This window comes from Cervus canadensis, chromosome 33 (genome assembly GCF_019320065.1).
Source record: "Cervus canadensis isolate Bull #8, Minnesota chromosome 33, ASM1932006v1, whole genome shotgun sequence".
Lineage (NCBI taxonomy): Eukaryota > Metazoa > Chordata > Mammalia > Artiodactyla > Cervidae > Cervus > Cervus canadensis.
In genome coordinates, this window is record NC_057418.1 from 29,359,665 (window position 1) to 29,374,213 (window position 14,549).

Sequence of the window (14,549 nt, forward strand, 5' to 3'; positions counted from 1 at the left end):
ATCGAACCTGGGTCTCCCGCACTGCGGCAGACGCTTTACCGTCTGAGCCACCAGGGAAGCCCTGCAAACAATAGAAGGTGCGTCTAATTCTCCACCACATGTCACTTGCTGCAGCTACCTGAAAAAAGCATCATGCTCATGGTTCCTTTGAATGCCAACTGCACATTCTTACCCTGGTGACCCAGAACTGACTGACCCTGCATCTAACTCTCGAATGGCACAGGGTGGAAAACTGTAAATGTGCGTAAAAACAGACATAGAAAAAATATACCTATAGGGCTTCCCTGGTGGTACAGCGGATAAGAATTCACCGGCCAGTGCATGGTACATGGGTTCAACCCCTGGCCCAGGAAGATTCCACATGCCTCAGAGCAACTGGACCCATGGACCACAACTACTGAGCTTGCGTGTGGCAACTACTGAAGCCTGTGCGCCAAGAGCCTGTGCCCTGTATCAAGAGAAGCCACTGCAATGAGAAGCCCGAGCATTGCAACTACAGAGGAGCCCCTGCTCACCACAACTAGAGAAAGCCTGTGCAGCGACGAAGACCCAGTGCAAGCAAAACTAAAGAAAATACATACATATACACACTCACATATATATATGGAAAGTAAATGGGGAATGATAAAACAAATGGGATAAAATAGGAATAACTGACAAGTCTACTGAAATATATTATTGTTGCAATTCTTTAAGTTTGAAATTAAAGTACACATTTTATAAATTTGTAAATTTGATAACAGTATTTCCATATAATCGGTCTCCCATGTAATCCTATGTATTTTAAGCATCTAGAAATGAGTTCATAGGCTTTAACAAATTACCAGAGGGGTCCATGGTGTGCAGAGGTTAAGAAGCCGTGCTCTGAACCGAATCATAACTGCAGGCTGTCTGCTAAAGCCCAGAGGGACTTATGCACGCGAGCAGTGCTGTAGCGAAGTCGCACCGCCCCACCTGATGGGGACTAGGGGACTGTCACGGGACACGTCTGTCATTAACTGGTCAGATCACTAAAAACCAGACGGGCGCACCTCCCACTCCTTCCCCCAACTTCCCCCACCTTACAAAAGAAACCAGAGTCGGGGGGAGGGGGAATCGGGATGGGGAATATGTGTAAATCTATTGCTGATCCATGTCAATGTATGACAAAACCCACTGAAAAAATAAATAAATAAATTAAAAAAAAAAAAACAAAAAAAACCAGAGCCTGACTAAACAGGGGAGTAGGAGTAACTGAAATGGAGCTGCTTACTGGTCTGATGAGATGGGATCTCAGAACTAAAATTACTGATTTCAATATGAAAATAACTAAAGATAGGCTACTCCTTTAAACTGCTGGCTGAGGCCACGACGTCCAGGTAGCGAAGAAGTGGTACAGTGTGTTACACCGCGCACTCTCTGCACTTAGCGAAGTGAGCAGACACTGTAGAGGTGACAGAACACTAGAGGAGGCAGAGGGATGTTAACTGAATAGTCATGAGCAGAAGAGAATCTTTGGTGCTGAAAACTGAGCAACTCCAGGCCAGGTAGCAGGAGCCCTGCAGGGGAGTGAGGACAGAGGTTGAGAGAGAAGTCCTGGGAGATGGAGGCCGTGGGATGCCCTGCGGGGGGCAGGAATAATCGAGAAGAGCCAGGGACCTCTCACCATCAGAAAACAAAGGTGCTCTCACAGCCACCTTGGAGATGGAATTAAAAAGGTTGACGAGGAACAGGCTCCCGTGGCCAGGCAGTGACGCTCTGAGCATCGAAAGGAAGACAATGATTACACTTCACTGGAGCGATTCCAAGACACGGCCCAAAGGAGAAATTGTAAAACGTAGGCTAGAGAAGTCATAGCTACTGGTATGTCCCTAATTTCTCATAAAAACGGAAATGAGGGAAAGACATTCGACTGTCTGAAAAAAAATGAATAATGTGAGAGTTTTGAGTGAAGCTTTATTTGGGGAAAAATGAGGACTGTAGCCTGAAAAGACAGCGTCTCAGACAGTTCTGAGGAACTGCTCCAAAGAGGCAGAGAGGAAGGCCAGTATTTCATATGGCTTTAATAACAGGGGGGTATACAGTCAAGCACACACAATGGCAGAAGCCAAAGTGAGGAGCGCATGACACCATTAATGACTTCAGTGCTTTTCTAGATCAGAGGAGATGCAAGAACTTGGGCTCATAAAATCTTTTCCTAAAAATATCTATCTGAAGGCCTGTTCTGCTGGCTTTTCCCAGAGCACAGAGGACCTCATTCCTGATCTCCACCCTGAACTCCCTTCGGGGTATGTTGACAATGGCTACAGTGGTCAGTGACTTAATCCTTGTGGAGGCAGATGGCAAGTGCAAATTTTTAGCTGGCAGTTCAATTGGTAAAACAATACAGAATACTATGATTTGTTTTACTGATAACGTTTTAATTGCATTTTTATTGCAAAACAAATGCAAACCAAATGCATTTGTTTCACTGATAAAATGCTTTCTCTTCACTGAGTCGACTATGTAGTTATTATAGTAACATGACTATACTTTGTTTGGATTTCTCTTAGAGATGTAAAAGCTATTCTTTTTAACTTTTTATTTTGTATTGGGGTGTAACTGATCAACAAACAATATTGGGATAGTTTCAGGTGAACAGTGAAGGGACTCGGCCATACACACACCTGTATCCACTCTCCCCCAACCTCCCATCCACACTGCCACGTGACAGAGCTGAGCTCCCTGTGTGGTACAGTAGGTTCTTGTTGGTGACCATTTTAAACACAGCAGTGTGTACACGACCATCTCAGACTCCCTAACTGTCCCTTCCCCATGACAACTGTTAAGTTCGTTCTCTAGGTCTTCGGGTCTCTTCTGTTGTAACGAGTTATTTTATGAAGACAGAAGTCTTGCTGAGATGATAGCAGAGGAACAGTGGAAGCCAGTGACCACCCTGGGCAGGGCGGAGCGGGAGTCTGTTGAGGAGGCTGCTGTGATTCACTAGGAAGCCCTCTGCTATGTATTGGGTGGTTTTATGCCAGGTGTTTACATCTGGTCAACAGGCCGTGGTGAGAACAGCAGGAGTAAGGGTTGTGGGGAGATAACAGAGACACCTCCATCGGAAGGGATGGCTTGTCTCGTCTGAAGGTAGCCTTACTCCCAAGAAGTGGAGCTTCCCCGGGGAGCACTCTGAGAGCTCTGACCATGGTGCAAACACCGCCCTCCTCACCTAAGTGTGGTCTCCTTCAGTTTTCAGACTCTTCACCACCAGACAAACTTTACTCTACATCTGTGCCCAGTGGCGCCTTCCTGCCAATCTCCTCACCACTCCTAGGGGCAGCCACACCGGTACACAGGTACCGGTACACACATCCAGGCCAGTCCGTGCCTGGATCGCAGTGAGGGGCTCAGGTTTAATGTGCAACAGGGAGCCATTTGGAGGGCTCCAAGCAGGAGTGCGACCTGATCGAACTTGTGTTGTTGTTGTTGTTGTTTTAAATCACTGCAGCTGCTGAGGACATAGAACTGGAGACAGAAGCTGGAGGTTGAAGCAGTGTCTACAGCTCATAGAGGTGATGGAGACATGATAAGGAAGCTTTCCAGAGACAGCAAGATGGTGAACTTGGCTCCCAGGTGTGGAAAAAGAATGTAACCTGCCATTACACTAAACAAAAAATGGTACCCACCATCAAGCCATCAGCCACTGCAGCACGCTCTACCCACTGTGCGCCCTGAGGGGAATTCAGGATGGAGGAGAAACTCAATGCAGAGAAAATTCTGCGCTCAGGATACTGGCCTGAGGTGATGAAGATGCATATCTAATGAATAATTTCAATGAACCCAGATTCTTGCATCTTCCCATACACAGAAAAGCACTAAAATCATTAACTCAAGATGTGTTTTTGCGTGTGTGTGATTAGCAATAATCTTTGATGTTCAACCACAGGGTATTTTTCCCAACAAAAAACTCATATATCCTGGCTGCTCCCTCACCTCTTTGGAGCAGTTCCTTGGAGATACCTTAGCTACAATCCTCAGTAAGGTCCCCAAATAAAACTTAACTTGCAACTTTAGGTTGTGTGTTTTTCTTTAGTTGACATAGTGAGCCCCTCCCATGACAAACATGCTTAATAAAATACAGCAAAAGCTATTTTGAAACAAAGTCAAGCTCTAAAGAAAATAAAAAAGAAATAAAGCGAAACCCCTGGGTGCTAGAACTGAAAACATTTAGCAGAAGTGGTCAGCACACCAGTGATGAGGTAAAATGCCTGCAGGCCCCTGAGGATGGGATAGTAACACTGTTCAGGGTTCACATCATCACAGAAGATGTGGTTTGAGTCTCACATTCTCTGGGAGCTAGATCCAAGATCTCTACTTAAACGGAGAACCCTGCAAAGATTGCCTCCTCATCTGTAAGAGAGTCTAGAAAAACTCTGCTCACCAGCCCATGAGCAAGAAGCCTGTCTCTGCTGGGGCTTTGAGTGGGAAATCACAATCCGAAGACTATATCATCCAAAGATGTATCTGAATTCACACTAAAAATGTGCTCTAGAAATTCCAAACTAAGGAATTAATATATTAAAAAAAATTAGTCCCATTATAGTGAACCCTTGGGGTATCCAAAAGAAGCAAACATAAAAACTTCTCCGTAGCAATAAATTTAGGATCTGAGGTGCTTGGGACTCCCACAGAAAACAATCAGTCTAGCTAAAGATAAGCTCACAGTAAAAACGATTAATGCGTGTTAATCCACAATATAACATAAGGGGGAGGCTCCACAAATAGGAATAAACACCCCAATAAACTGAAGTAATAAAAAGACTTTGAAAGAGACATTAAAGTTATTTTTAAATGAAGGGAAGAACAGAAGCCAGGATGAAGGAACGGGACACTATGAGAAAGAGATTCCAGTGGCCAGGAGTAAGTGGCTACAGTGAAGATGGTGAGACAAGTGAATTCAAGTCATATGTGAAGGAACATCTTACAGTAACCGCTGATCAGGTGAACATGGAAGAAAAGAATCAAGAATTCCTAGGCTTTAGCTTAAGCAACTACATGGATGCTCTGCCCTCTACTGAAATGAAAGAGACTAAGGGAGGAAGAGCTTTGCGGAGGGAGGGAGAGTTCGGCACGTATAGTTGGGATGCCTGTTAAACATCCATGTAGAGACATCAAGAAGGAGGCTGCAATATCTAAACCTAGAGCTTAGGTGAGAACACAGGTTAGAGAAGTTGAATCCAGGCATTACCATAGAGGTAATATTTAATAGCCTTGTCAGTTACTACCTATTCATTCTTCAAGATTCAACTTCAGAGGATGTCCTATAGAGCTTTCTGAACATGGCCTCTTACAAAGAGTGATGGGCTCCTGGATCTCTCTCACACACTCTCTATCTCTCTTACACTCTCTGTAACTTTATTACCTGTCTCCCCATTAGCCCAAACACCTAGCCCAGTATGTGGCAGACAACCAGGAATCAGCAGTAAGTTTATTCAGTTCCTGGATGAATGACTGCCCTAAAGCTCTAAATGCTGGCCCCTGGCCAACATTTTAGGAAAGTGGGCACTCAAAGATATTTACTGACTGAATGAATGAGCTAACCTTCTGAGCAGCAAGACTCTGACTGCTCTCACTCAGAGCCAAAGCTGTAAAACACTGGATACACTCGTCCAGGTCTGTTTGAGGTAAAGAAGCCAGCAAGTGTCTGAGCTCTTCTTCAGTGGAAGAATCCTGAAATAAAGGGAAAAAATTCTTCATAATTAAACTCAACAATTGAGTATAATGAAAAGCACCCAAAGAAACTAAGCCAAAACAAAACAGGAGAGGTAAATCATTGCTTTTAGTCTTGAACCTGGTCACCCACCCTGGTAAAACAATCGTTTAATTCTGAATTCCACACTTTCAAGTCTGCTACCTCAGCCGGAAAGACCTATTGTAATTTATCGCTCAAGATTTCAGCTCATGGGCCACTTCACATCTTGACTCAAATGAATTATTACATTCTCTCTAATTAAAGCTGGCTTTTTAATATCCACAACTTGTTCCTATTGTTCTGATTTTCACTAATAATTTATATCTAGTATAGTTTTTTTCTGTTTTTCAAAAACTCATGGCAAAGTTTTCAGATTTCATTTTCTAGGAAAGCCTAGGAAAAGCACTTAAGAAACATGCTGTAATATATTTATTAGTGGTTAACAATTAATATCCATGTATAATAATACAAGGAGGCCTGGAGTGCTGCAGTCCATGGGGTCTCAGAGAGTTGGACACGACTTGGCGACTGAGCAAAAACATGGTAATACGTTAGTATCTAAATGCAGTGGTTCTCCAGGGGCTGTTTTGCACCCTAGGAAATATTTAGGAATATCTGGAGACATTTTTGGTTGTTACAACTGGGGGGTGCTACTGTCATCCAGGGAGTAGCTGCCACCGTGTACAGAACAGCTTCCAACAACAAAGAATTATTTGACCCAAAATGTCAGTAGTGTTGAGACTGAGAAAAACTGATCTGTAGCAATCTTAGTACAAAGGACAAACTGATGGATGCTGATATGCTAAGAAGCCACCCTCTGGTATAAAGAGACTCCCAACTCCACAAAGAGGAAAATAATTTAGGAGAACTAGCATCTCCTGAGGAATCAAGAAACCTTGGAATGGAACCTACAATTTCAGGTTTACACCCTAACTAACCTGCTGTGAGAAGCAGCCAAAAAATTGTTTTTTGAATGGTTATTTTGCACCCAAAGTGAAGATGATATATTAAACTTTTTTTCACTCAGTAGATTATTTTTACTTACTTCTTTTAAAGACGGCAGAGGAGGAGGGCGGAGAAAAAACCGAAGATCACTCTCTTTGCTTCGTGCCAAACCAGTAAGAGTTCTCATATCACAGGCTTGAGCAATTATCCTGTACTGGTAATCTATTGCAGAAGTATGCTGTTAGCACCCAACTTAGAATATGGTTGTTTCAAAGATTAAATGAAGAACATAATTTTTAAACTGTAAGTTTGTAATTCAAAATTTTGCTGCATTTACAATACCAATAAGCTAAATATCCAACATTTCCATGACTGATCTAATTCTCAACACATATCTAGACATATCACAGTCTAACTAACCTTTTTGAAAAAATAAACCTCAAATGTGAAACCTGATAGATCATAACCAATTTAATTTCTTCTCCTTTAAAAAAGAAATTCCAGCATTCAAAAGCTATTTTGATCACTACTCAAAACCCTGCAAGGAGATCAAACCAGTCAACCCTAAAGGAACTCAATCCTAAATATTCATTAGAAGGACTGATGTTGAAGCTGTAATACTTTGGCCACCTGATGTAAAGAGCCAACTCATTGGAAAAGACCATGATGCTAGGAAAGACTAAAGACAAAAGAAGGGGGTGGCAGAGGATGAGATGGTTATATAGCATCACTGATTTAATGAACATGAGTTTGAGCAAACTCCAAGAGACAGTGAAGGACAGAGGAGCCTGGCATGCTATAGTCCAGTGTAGCAAAGAGTCACATGTGACTTAGCAACTGAACAACATCAACAAAAACCTGAGATTGCATTTAGATCCATCATCCCCTGGTACTGCCACGGTGCTTTGGCATTCCATGATGCCAATGAATAATTAGAGGTCCTACATAGCAGTACTTTGGTTTAGCCTTGACGATTTCACTGTTCCATTCCTTATGTATTGCTATAGAGTGAATGTTTGTGTCCCTCCTAAATTCATGTGTTGGAACCTAATCCCTAATGTCATGGGATTTGGAGGTAGGGCATTTGCGAGGTGTTTTGGAGCGCTCATGACTGGGATTAGTGCTCCTGTTAAAGGGACCCCAGAGAGCTCCCTCTGTCCTTACTGGACACCAGGGTGCCACGTCTGCTGCCCTGATCCTGTATTTCTCGGCCTCCAGAAGACTGTGAGAAATAAATTCCTGTTGTTTATAAGCTACCTGAAAAGTGAAAGTCGCTCAGTCGTATCTGATTCTTTGCAACCCCATGGACTATATAGTCCATGGAATTCTCCAGGCCAGAATACTGGAGTGGGTAGCCATTCCCTTCTCCAGGGGATCTTCCCAGCCCAGACCAGGAACCCAGGTCTCCCATATTGCAGGCATATTCTTTACCATCTGAGCCACCAGGGAAGCCCAAATTAAGCTACCTAGTCTACAGCATTTTGCTACAGCATCCCAAATGGAATAAGACATGTGTCAAAAAGAAAAAAAAACCTGCAACCACTGGAGGAGACATTATTTTTAATAATAGCCCTATGTAACCTGGGTGTCAGAATCAAGTGTGGAACTTTTTCAAAATCTACATGCCAGGGCTCCAACTTTGATGTTTCTGATAGAGCAGAAATCTGAATGGAGTCCTGGAAGGCAGATTTTGAAACAGATTTTTATTCTAAACCTCCACTCACATTCTCCACTGAACTAGTTCAGTTCAGTCACTCAGTTGTGTCCGACTCTTTGCGACCCCATGGACTGCAGCATGCCAGGCTTCCCTGTCTATCACCAACTCCCGGAGCTTGCTCAAACTCATGTCCATCAAGTCGGTGATGCCATCCAACCATCTCATCCTCTGTCGTCCCCTTCTCCTCCTGCCTTCATTCTTTCCCAGCATCAGGGTCTTTTCAAATGAGTCAGTTCTTCGCATCAGGTGGCCAAAGTACTGGAGCTTCAGCATCAGTCTTTCTAATGAATATTCAGGACTGATCTCCTCTAGGATGGACTGGTTGGATCTCCTTGCAGTCCAAGGGACTCTCAATCAAGAGTCTTCTCCAACACCACATTTCAAAAGCATCAATTCTTTGGCACTCAGCTTTCTTTATAGTCCAACTCTCACATCCATACATGACTACTGGAAAAACCACAGCTTTGACTAGATGGACCTTTGTTGACAAAGTAATGTCTCTGCTTTTTAATATGCTGTCTAGCCTGGTCATAGCTTTTCTTCCAAGGAGCAAGTGTCTTTTTTTTTTTTTTTTTTTTTTATTTTTTTATTAGTTGGAGGCTAATTACTTCACAACATTTCAGTGGGTTTTGTCATACATTGATATGAATCAGCCATAGATTTACACTTATTCCCCATCCCGATCCCCCCTCCCATCTCCCTCTCCACCCGATTCCTCTGGGTCTTCCCAGTGCACCAGGCCGGAGCACTTGTCTCATGCATCCCACCTGGGCTGGTGATCTGTTTCACCATAGATAGTATACATGCTGTTCTTTTGAAACATCCCACCCTCACCTTCTCCCACAGAGTTCAAAAGTCTGTTCTGTATTTCTGTGTCTCTTTTTCTGTTTTGCATATAGGGTTATCGTTACCATCTTTCTAAATTCCATATATATGTGTTAGTATGCTGTAATGTTCTTTATCTTTCTGGCTTACTTCACTCTGTATAAGGGGCTCCAGTTTCATCCATCTCATTAGGACTGGTTCAAATGAATTCTTTTTGACGGCTGAGTAAAATTCCATGGTGTATATTTTAATTACCATAGTTTGGTCTCAGGTCAAACTATAGGGACGGAACACAGCCCAGCCCATCAATCAACAGAAAATTGGATTAAAGATTTACTGAGCATGGCCTGGCCCATCAGGATAAGACCCAGTTTCCCCCTCAGTCAGTCTCTCCCATCAGGAAGCTTCCATAAGCCTCTTATCTGTCAAAGGGCAGACAGAATGAAAACCACAATCACAGAAAACTAATCAAACTGATCACATGGCCCACAGCCTTGTCTAACTCAATGAAACTATGAGCCATGAAACCACGGCCACCCGAGACGGACGGGTCATGGTGGAGAGTGACAAAACGTGGTCCACTGGAGAAGGGAATGGCAAATCACTTCAGTATTCTTGCCTTGAGAAACCCCATGAACAGTATGAAAAGGTGAAAAGATATGACACTGAAAGATGAACTCCACAGGTCAGTTGGTAGGTATCCAGTATGCTACTGGAGAAGAGTGGAGAAATAACTCCGGAGAGAATGAAGAGACAGAGCCGAAGAGAAAACAACACCCAGTTGGGAATGTGACTGGTGATGGAAGTGAAGTCCAATGCTGTAAAGAGCAATATTGCATAGGAACCTGGAATGTTAGGTCCATGAATCAAGGTAAATTAGAAGTGGTCAAACAGGAGATGGCAAGAGTGAACATCAACATTTTAGGAATCAGTGAGCTAAAATGGACTGGAATGGGTGAATTTAATTCAGATGACCACTCAGATTAAGTAAGCTTATTTTTACAGTATAAATTACTATAGTCACCAATCAGTCAAACTGACTAACTAACTTGTATGGAGACAGAGATCTTATCCTGAAACTAAACTTTTCTTTGAGAACATTATTTTTTTTCACATGTTTGTGAAAGTGAAAGTGTTAGTCACTCAGTTGTATTCAACTCTTTGTGGCCTCATAGACTGTAGTCCGCCAGGCTTCTCTGTCCATGGAATACTCCAGACAAGAATACTAGAGTGGGTTGCCATTTCCTCCTCCAGGGGATCTTCCCGAACCAGGGATCAAGCCCAGGTTTCCTGCATTGCAGGCAGATTCTGTACTCTCTGAGCCACCAGGGAAGGCTCCTCTTTTTATAAGAGGACTCTACTAACAACGTGTACTTTAATCCCTGTACTATATTCAGAGCAGATATGAGCTCTTGCTCATGTAGTTTTACTGCAGAACTTGCAATTTTAAATATAATTAAATATTAAAAACCTTCCTTAAAAAACAAATATACACAAGCCATTAGGTACATTTGACTAATTATTATATTAAAGCCACAGAGACTGTCAAACTGAAATCACATGTAACTTTGGTGCAGCCAGCAACTAAAATATATCTCATTAAATAGGAACGAAAAAACATGCCAACACATTAAGCTATACCTATCAGAATCAAGAGTTTCTCCCGTCAAGTATAAAAAGTTCATTCTGGTAGAAAGTTTATACAAATATATCTACCTCCGTTTTCAGGGGTTCTTACCAAACACCCCATGGCTACCAGGCCAGCAGGTTTTGTACTTTATAACTGGAGTTTCTTTTAAAGTTTTTGAAAATATTGTTTACACATGTTAATATTTCCTGAATTATTCTCCTTCTTTGATGTCTCTGGCCCTTCATTTCACATCAGAGATCAGGAGCTGGCCGATGTGTGCGGCATGCGCAGACGTCTCCTTACCGTGCCAGTGATGGGCCTCCGACATCTCCTGGACGGCCTGCAGACGGGCTGCCCTGTCATCAGACCGGCTCTTCCTCAGCAGCAGCCACACAGCGCAGTCGTGATCTTCTATATCGACTGTACTAAAAGTGTCTTCGAGATAACAAAAAAAGACAATGTGAACTGTTAAAACATTTTCATCCTCACATGTAAGACAGTAATTTGTTAAGTATCTGAAATCTACAATACGGAAGTTAAATCCATCTCCAGGTGTTGATAATGACTGACAGGCTTGTTCTCAGTTCTGTCATATTATGATGTTACGTATAATATGTATGTGCTTTTGTTTTATATATTATGTTGGCTTTCACAATGAGATCTTTGTTTCTTTTTGGCTCCTTTTCCCTAAAGAAATTTTTTATTATGAGAAATATCAAGTATGAGATAGATTAAAATAATAATACATTAACAGCCACATGTTTACCACAGCTAGATTTAACAAATGTTCTTATTTTGTCATAGCTGTTTAATCTGCATGGTGTGTGTATTTTATTTTACTTTTTTGGCTGTGCTGAGCAGCTTGTGGGATCTTAGTTCCCTGACCAGGGATTAATAAACCCAGGCCCTTGACAGAGAAAGCATATAGTTCTAAACACTGGGCCGCCAGAGAATTCCCCTGGATGTGTATGTACTTTTTTTTTTGTACTTCTTTTCTAAACTGTATGAAAGAAAGTTGCAGAAGTAATGATATTTTACTGTTTCATAATTCTAAATGCATCTCCTAAGAATAAGCCTACATTCTCCTATACAATCACAATGCCATTATAACATCTAAGAATACTAACAAAAATCTTCCAGATCATCTAAAAATCAGTCTAACTACACACTCAAATTCCTCCAACTTTTCTCAAAATATCTTTAGAGCTGTTTAAAAAAACAAACAAACAAACAAACAGGATTTGGTTAGGTCTCTTTAGTATCTTAATTCTAGAAAGTTTTCCCAGTTTTTCTTTTTCAAGATGCCAACTTTTTAAAGAGATCAGGTCAGCCCTTTTATAGCTAGCTCCACAATGTAGATTTGCCCAATTGTGAAATCTATATTTTTGATGCATTTATGAGAAAGCATGGGAATGATTTTCTAACAAATAATTTTGAAATATTCATCAAGAGAGTCTCAATATTTATTTACAACTATCTAACATGAAGAGAGTCTCAATATTTATTTACAACTATCTAAAAATAATGTACCCATAAAGATAGAAGGAAAAATCTTTCCAAGGCATGAAGTCCTTAAAATTAAGTATAGCCCGAGAGAACAAGGTTATTCAACTTTCCATAGCTATAATAAATCTTAGCACAAGAAATGGAAAAAAAAAAAAAATCTCAGGTTGATCACTGAATGACATTCAGATTACTGATAAGGATTCTCAATTAAATATGTGAAACTTACCAGCAAATGGACCCCGTAATATCCTGGCTGATGTTGCCAATACTTTCCTTACTGCTTTGTGAAGCTCTTTCCTTGCCTGGTAGGTGATTCCTAGAATGATTACAGATGTAAATAAAACCAAATAGGTACTCTTAATGCTAGGCTCCAATACTTCGAAGAAAAATGTATAAATTAAGTTCCAATTTTTTGAAAAGAAAATGTAAAATAGCATCTTTCTCTTTTTACTGTCACTATTAAAGCAACTAAAACCATTATGGGAACACAGACTCCAAATCCCACCCCGCACCCCCCAAACTGCTTTCCTAGTCAGGGAAAAGGTGAAAACAAAACAAAAGCAAACACACTAACTCAAGCTAACAGAAATCCTCACATACCACACAGGAGTAACTAGATTTGAGAAAATGTCACTTAAAAATATCCCTCTCAGAGTGAAAATTAGAGATACCTGACTAATGAGATTCAGCTTTACTATCTAAGTAAATTATATGCTATAAAAATTAGCTGTGTAATTGATGTAACATACCATGAAAGCGTGCTCAAAGAAGCAAAGTACAATAACAATACACACAGACTGGAGAGGGTGGTGACAGATACAGCTGCAGACAGGGGAGCAGCAGAACCTGCCGACGCGGGGGACGCCGAGCGCTCACAGGCATGGCTCTTCCGGCCGGCGATGGGCGACAGGCAGCTCTAAGTCTAGCCTGATGACTGCCCACGCTACCCACATCCTGATGAAAAGATCCTCTGCTCTAAAACTTCCTGTTCGCCAAGCAACCATCTGATTACTAACTGGGTGTTCATCTGACCTAAATATGGAGGAGGGGTGTTTCGACTAGTAGAGCCAGGTTTTCCAACCTTAATGACACATTTTTTTTCCCCCTCTGTAAATAAGTTGGTATTCATATTTATGAATCCATCCCATGAGATTAGGGTGAATAATAAATGCCTTAGAGCAAAAATACCTCTGAGCTAAGTGACAAAAATCATGTTTTTATGCTTGCTAAACTGAGGACCAGCCTCTGAACTGACAGTCCTCATGAAGCAAAGAACTCCAAGTGAAAGTGAAACTCGCTCAGTCATGTCTAACCCTTTGTGACCCCATGGACTCTACAGTCCATGGAATTCTCCAGGCCAGAATACTGGAGTGGGTAGCCTTTCCCTTCTCCAGGGAAATCTTCCCAACCCAGGGATTGAATCCAGGTCTCCTGCATTGCAGGTAGATTCTTTACCAGCTGAACCACCAGGGAACTCCAAGCTTAGACTAAAACAGTTAGCTGGTCTTTGACTTAGTTACAGGAGAGCTGCGAATTTGGGTTAAATATGTGAAGTCCAAAATTTGATCTTCAATTAATTCCTTAGGAACTTGGCTCTCACAGGTCTGGTTGTTCTTACAGTTAGCTGAGCCTGTTTTATGAATATTGTATTCATTTAAAAACTTTTTTATAGTTTTTTCTTCAAGTTTTATTGAACTACAATTGATACACAGGTCCGTATAAGTTTAAAGTAAACAGCGTAATGATTTGATTTACATACATCATGAAACAAGTACCATAATGTTTAGTGAACATCTGTCATCTCATGGGCACAAAATTAAAGAAATAGGAAAAAAATTTTTGCTTGTAATGAAAACTCTAAGGATTCACTCTCATAACCACTTTCATATATAACATACAGCAGTGTTAATTATATTAATGTACGTTACACCCCAAGTACTTATTTATCTTACAACTGGAAGTTTGTACATTTTGACCACCTTCATCCAATTCCCCTGCCCCCACATGCCCTGCCAATGGTAAGCACACATCTGATCTCTTCTCTATGAGTTTGTTTGTTCGTGATGTATAATTGACTTACAACATTGTATTAGTTACTGGTATTGTTGTTGTTCTTGTTGTTTAGTTGCTAAGTCCTGTCTGACTCTGCAACTCCATGGTCTGTAGCCTGCCAGGCTCCTCTGTCCACGGAGTTCTCCAGGCAAGAATACCGG

General features: G+C 41.5%; 1 protein-coding gene across 5 annotated transcripts in view; it reads right to left on the bottom strand.

Moving 5' to 3' along the window:
- Positions 1 to 14,549, bottom strand: part of SERAC1 (serine active site containing 1) — a 55,707-nt gene that overhangs the window by 21,388 nt on the left and 19,770 nt on the right. For all 5 annotated transcript variants that reach the window (XM_043457032.1, XM_043457029.1, XM_043457031.1 and 2 more), the window contains 4 exons: positions 12,563 to 12,652; positions 11,134 to 11,265; positions 6,759 to 6,880; positions 5,563 to 5,691 (listed from right to left, as the gene is read on the bottom strand). In XM_043457032.1, the coding sequence (XP_043312967.1) occupies positions 5,563 to 5,691; positions 6,759 to 6,880; positions 11,134 to 11,265; positions 12,563 to 12,652 (473 nt within the window). The remainder of the gene's footprint in view (positions 1 to 5,562; positions 5,692 to 6,758; positions 6,881 to 11,133; positions 11,266 to 12,562; positions 12,653 to 14,549) is intronic.